The sequence below is a fragment of the Pinus tabuliformis genome, chromosome 5_2 (assembly GCF_031772625.1).
Source record: "Pinus tabuliformis cultivar Carrire ecotype Pingquan chromosome 5_2, CPIR1, whole genome shotgun sequence".
NCBI lineage: Eukaryota > Viridiplantae > Streptophyta > Pinopsida > Pinales > Pinaceae > Pinus > Pinus tabuliformis.
In genome coordinates, this window is record NC_142306.1 from 180,384,382 (window position 1) to 180,390,697 (window position 6,316).

The 6,316-nt window shown below is 33.3% G+C and overlaps 1 protein-coding gene and 1 pseudogene across 1 annotated transcript; both read left to right on the plus strand.

Annotated features, from left to right (window-relative positions):
- The first annotated feature begins 2,525 nt into the window (after positions 1-2,525).
- Positions 2,526-3,389, plus strand: LOC149158130 (carbon catabolite repressor protein 4 homolog 2-like). Its single transcript, XM_089433889.1, has one exon. It carries the CDS (start codon positions 2,526-2,528, stop codon positions 3,387-3,389), a length of 864 nt encoding a protein of 287 aa, XP_089290015.1.
- Positions 3,390-3,487: 98 nt separating this feature from the next.
- On the plus strand, positions 3,488-4,020 carry LOC149158131 (carbon catabolite repressor protein 4 homolog 1 pseudogene; annotated as a pseudogene).
- The last annotated feature ends 2,296 nt before the right edge of the window (positions 4,021-6,316 follow it).

The following is a 6,316-nucleotide window of genomic DNA, read 5'->3' on the forward strand; positions in this document are numbered from 1 at the left end:
TAAAGTTATTAACAATAGGTAACTAAGAAAATTTAAAATTAAAACGAGCAGGTGAATGTCACCATATTTAAATCATCATATTAATATTAGATGAATTTACATATTATTGATAAAATTAATCATATGTTCATTAGATTTTCTTTGGCCACACTAGATCCATCATTCTATGAATCAAGTATGTTGAAGTGCAAATATTTTCTCAAGTTTTGCACTCAAAAAGGAAGTTTTCACTAGGCTCTTGATAGATCCAGAGTTAAGATCAATATAGGTTAGTTATTAAACATAATATTAAATTATTATAATTTTTTTAAATAAAAAAAAAATTAAATAGATAAAAATAATGAACATGTAAAAATCATATGATTTGCATTGACTTTTCCTTTCTATATTTAGAGGAGATGATAAGTGGGTGATATTACCTCAAAAATGTCATGTATACATAATTAATATACTTTTCAATGACTTTTTTTTCTATATTTCTAAGAGATAAGAAGTGAGTGATATTATAAAAAAACATCATGCATATACATGGTTAATATGTTAAACAAAAATATGATTAATATGATTTTTGAATGACATTTGGTTTCTATATTTTGGGAAGATTTCTTCTCTATATTTTAGAGAGATGAGAAGTGAGTGATGTTAAACAAAAATATGATTAATATGATTTTTGAATGACATTTCTTTTCTATATTTTGGAAATATTTCTTCTCTATATTTTAAGGAGATTCTCTATATTTTAGGGAGATGAGAAGTGAGTGAAATTACGTCAAAAACATTATGCATGTACATCCTTAATATGTTAAATGAAAAACAAATGATTTCTAATGACATTTTTTTATATATATTATGATGAAGAGTTGTCAAAAAATAGTTAATATATTAATATGAAATTAACTATTGAACAACACCCATGAGAATTCTTCAATGTAATGGAAAGATTTCTCCATGGGCAAGAAGAGGGTCAAAACATAGTTAATATATTAATATGAAATTAACTATTGAACAACACTCATGAGTACTCTTCAATGGAATGGAAGGATTTCTCCATGGGCAAAAAGAGGGCCAAAGAAGTCTACACATATTACAAAGGGAGAAGGAAAGCTGATTTATTTAACCAAATTCAAAATAAAATGGAGGCATGATAATTTATTTTCATGTTGTGTTGAAAATATAATTTAAAATTTATGAATAAGTTTTTGTTAATTGAATACTTGATTTTTTTATGGAAAAAAAATAATATATAATTAAAATTTACGAATAAGTTTTTGTTAATTGGTTTTTTTTATATGGAAAAAATCAATACATATATAAAAAGACTAAAATTTTTAATAAAAAAAGTATGAAATTGAAAGGATACAATCAAAAGTAAAAACAAAAAAATCCAATAAAAAATTATTTTTGACTATTTTTCAAGAACATCAAAACAAAAAAGATGTTTTTAATAGATTTACAAATATTGTACAAAATTGAAAGAATAAAATCAAACCCATATAAATGTAAAAAATATAAACCAGAAAAGTTATTTTTCCTCAAAAACATCAAAAGAAAAATAGCTCCTACCAAAACTTGGGTGAACATCCAAATAATAAACATTGATTTAGAAAAATTTGTAAAGGCCAAAAAGGGATCATTTATTGGGTGAACATCCAAATAATAAACATTGAGGTAGAAAAAATTGTGAAGGCCAAAAAAAAATCATTTATAGGTATGGATGGAAAACAGGTAAGAGAGGCAGATTGCAAAGGAAAAGATAGCTTCTACCAAAATTTGGGTAAAGAGCCCAATAATAATCATTGAGTGAGAAAGAACTATGAAGGCCAAAACAGGAGTCATTTATTAGTATTGATGGAAAACAGATACGAAAGAGAGATTGCACAGGAAAAGAGAAATCAGATTTATGCAAAACTATTCTACTTAACAAAATATAATTTAAAACCACCCTACTTTCTTCACACAGTGAGAAAAGCACAGTCTAAAATTTAAAACAAAATTTGTTTAAACATAAATTTATTGGATATTTTTATTGCTTTTCATTAAAAAAGAAATAGTAGCATTAGCATTTAAAAACCAATAGTTTTTAATATAGAATTCCAAGTTCCAACACTTCCAGGCTTAAAAAAACCGAGAAACAACGAAATCAGATCAAACACGACCAATACTTTGTGAAAATAGATTTCCGTTCATCTTTTAAACACGTAAAAACAAAAATAGACCAAATCAAACGCATAAAAACTTCCACCAAAAATGGAAATACCTATCTTGCGAGTCTCAAAACTTCGACCAAAAATCGGGTAACCTGCATCAAAATGGAAATACCTATACCTAGCTTGCTAAGAAAAGCTTGTGAGTGATTCCTCTTCAGCCTAGGTTACAAGTGCTCGAGCTGCCTTTCTGCCTCTGCCGCTGGTTGGAAATTTCGTGGGCAAGAACTAATCTTGGTCATGGGACGCACAATGATGGGTCCGATCTAAAGAAATCCCTGCATCTGTTTTGGGGTTTAGTTTTCAGAGTTGGCTTTAACAATGTTACAGAATTCCATGAGAGCTGAGAATAACAGTGTTACAGTGGCGGCTGTTGATATGATTACAGTGGAGCCGATGGTTGGGAAAGAGTTATATGCAGAAGACTTGTTAGGGGGTCAATATGGAAGGAGTTACGGGGACTTCCGTTGGTATAAGGTTGTCAGGCGCATGTGCAGTGTACATTCTGATGAACCTGCGACTCTGGAATGTAAATATTGTGAAAACCATTGGTCATCCAACCACATGCATTGTTGTAGACAATGTTTCATCGAGTCCTGGAACCAATTAGAGCTGCACAAGCAGACACTCGGGCTCCACACAGCTGAAGAAGTAGAAGAGCACATCACATCTGTGGACAATCGGGAGATGGTGTCAAGCTGGGGACGTTATACACCCACCGAGGAGGATATAGGCAGCGTATTATTGCTGGAATGTGCAGGCGAGAAAATATTGTATACTCGCCCTGTTATTCCCCTGCGTCCTCGACGGATGATGAAAGTCAACAGTCACTGTGGTGGGCGGGCTGCAAGTTTCACCTGTCAATCATTCACAATCGTCACGTACAACGTGCTTGCTCAAGAGTACGCTACTCCCGAAAAGCACCGCCTCTGTCCCCCATGGGCCCTTCAGTGGGAACATCGTGGAGAAAAGTTGATAACAGAGATAGTAAAATATGATGCTGACATCATCTGCCTGCAGGAAGTGCAGCGCAATCATTATTCAGAGTTTTTCCATCCAGAATTGGCCAGACATGGATATGCAGGAGAGTATCAGGAAAAACAGAGATCAGGGGACCAAAGCCAGACCGTTGATGGCTGTGCTACTTTCTACAGACTGGACCAATTTGAGCAGTTAATTTCATAAAGACAACATTGCACTGAATGTTGTCCTCTCTTTCAGGAAGACTGGTCACTATCTGTGCATAGCCAACACTCACATACACGCAAGTACGAATAACGGAGATGTCAAACTGTGGCAGGTTTACAACTTGTTGAACAAGTTGGAATCATTTGTTCAAGAAAATTGCTGCGATCAACTTGTAATGTGCGGGGACTTCAATTCTGTGCCTGGAAGCGCCGTTCACTAACTTCTTACCAAAGGCCATGTCGATTCCGCTCACAGGGATTTGGTTTATGATCCAGATGGTGTATTGAAACCTGTTGAGAAGTTTCGGCACACACTTCCTCTAGTCAGTGCTTATGCATGTTATTTTAGATGCAATACTGTGGACCGCGCAGAAATTGTGAAGAAAATGGATGTTGGCACACGGGAGCCTCGCTTCACCAACTTCTCCTGCGACTTCCGAGGAACGCTCGACTACATATTTCACACTGCGCCGAATTTGAAGGTGCTATCGCTGCTGGAGCTGATTGATGAGGATGAGAGTGAAGTGAAAAATTATGCACTTCCTTCACCTCACTATCCCTCTGATCACATTGCAATTGCCGCCAAGTTTCAGTACATTATGAAAGACCCTCGAAAGCTGCGGTTATGAACAATTGCGATAACGACAATGGGTTCAAGTGAAAAAGTTTTGTAGTTTGTCTGGTTAATTGCAATAACAACAATGCCTTCGAGCAAAAAAGCTTTGTTAATGCATGACAATGGATGCGCATTTCAGTGTTCTATCGTCTAGAGTTATATATTGAATCGCGATTTTAGATGTGCTTTATTCTACACAGGGTCTTAATGTGATTTAAAATTTGGCATGAGAAATTTACAAGTGATTTTTGTTTTCCCCTTGTGTCGATGTTAGAAATTTACAAAGGCTAGAAATGCTTATCAACATTTCCTTTGACAAATTTTATTCCAAAAATAGCACCGTGATAACTCATACCAAACTGAATCCATCAACTCATTCAACTCTCTTTATTATTTGGTGGTTGCCACATGTGTAGACCCGATTAATTTGGCTGTGATATGTTAGATTAATTTGGCTGGAGATCAGTGGATCTATATTTTTATAGTCTCTATTTATCTTCCACTTTAGCAATAAAGATCTCATTAGAAATTAGAAAAGGGTTAAATAGGCCCACAAACCAACTACTTTGGCATCAACTAGAATAGAGTAGATTCTTTATATTTTCCCCTCCTTAGTATGAAAAAGTGATTGTGGGGGCCAATGCATAGAGTTCTAGATGGTCAAATGAGGCATCTATTAAAGGTTAAGTATCTATGTGAGGTATTAGATATTATGTAACCAAGTTGGAAATTGTTGAACCATTGTATACCAAATCATCTTGGTTAGGTAAACTTAACCCAATGAAAGAGGTTAACATTGGTGGTTTCACCCATGTGGTATTGGTGGCACAAGGATTTTACGAATTAAAAAAAAATAGACGTTTCTTTTCAAATTCATGTAACTCTTATGGCTATGCCATTTAAATCTCCTCATCCAAGTATTCATTAAAGAAAGAACTTTTAACATTAATGTAATATACTTTCCAAACAAAATGTGCAACAATAAACATAATTAACTAGAAGGTTACCATCTTTATACTTGGATGAAATGTTTCTTCATAATCTAGTCCTTTAAACTATGTACACCCTTAACAATGTTTGTATTTATTGAAAGAACCATATGACTTCTATTTGACTTTAAAAATCCACTTACAACCTATGGATTTCTTCCTTGGATGCAATATTGATAGCACCCAAGTCTTGTTTTTCATTAATGCATCATATTCCAACTTCATGGTAGCTTCCCAATAATGTTTTTATTTGGATATTTTAATGTGTTAGGTTTAAACACCTATAAAACAATAGAAGTTAGAGAAAAATTTATATATTGACCATCCATTTCCTTTGGTAATTCATCTTACTACACATAAGACATTGTGTTACAATACCACTTTTGAATCTTGTGTTGATGTTCCTAATATTTTTGTGAATAAACCTTCTTTTATTCATTACATTCCCCATGGAGTTAGACTCCTATCTTGTTTTCAATTCTAAGTTCTATTTGATTTCAACACTACAAATCATTCTTAAATCAACAACAACTATCCATATATTTGTTATTATCAAAGAATAATTGTATTTTCTCACCTACAACAACATCTCTATTAATCATAATTTTGCTTATGGAGACAACTAGTCTTTAAACTTCTCATTATAGCCAACAAACATGTATATCTTTCTTTTTGCATCTAATTTACTTCTTTCTTCCCTACAAATATGTGCAAAAGAAATACAACCAAAAACACGTAAATGACTTATAGAATGTTTTCTACGTGATCATTGTTCCTTAGAATTTTGATAGGGATTTAGACCATGATATTCACTACTTCCACCCAAAATAGATATTACACATTTTGACTATGCAACACACAACTTGACATATCCATAAATATCATATTCATTCATTATATGGCTCCAATTTGTTGCGGAGTGTATGGGGTAGGATATATCCCTATGCATACTTCCCTTGTGTGGAATTCCTTGAGCTAAGTTGAAACAAACTAACCTCATATATCAAATCCAAGAGCTTCGAGCTTTATCTATTTGCTTTTGTACCAAATATTTCCATGCTTCAAAGTTTGAATAACAATCTAACTTCTTATTCATAAGATAAACCAACATTTTCCATGATAAGCCATCAACTAGTATAAGAAATACTTAGATCTAGATCTTCTAGGTGTCATCAACATGTATAAGGTCCAAAACACTTTTGTTTTTCCATACCTTGTTAGTATCAAATGAATGTAGAAGCTATTTTCTCATATAGAGGCATATGCATACATTTTGACATCCCTAAATGGAAGGACCACCGTATTAGTGTTGTTGAGTTT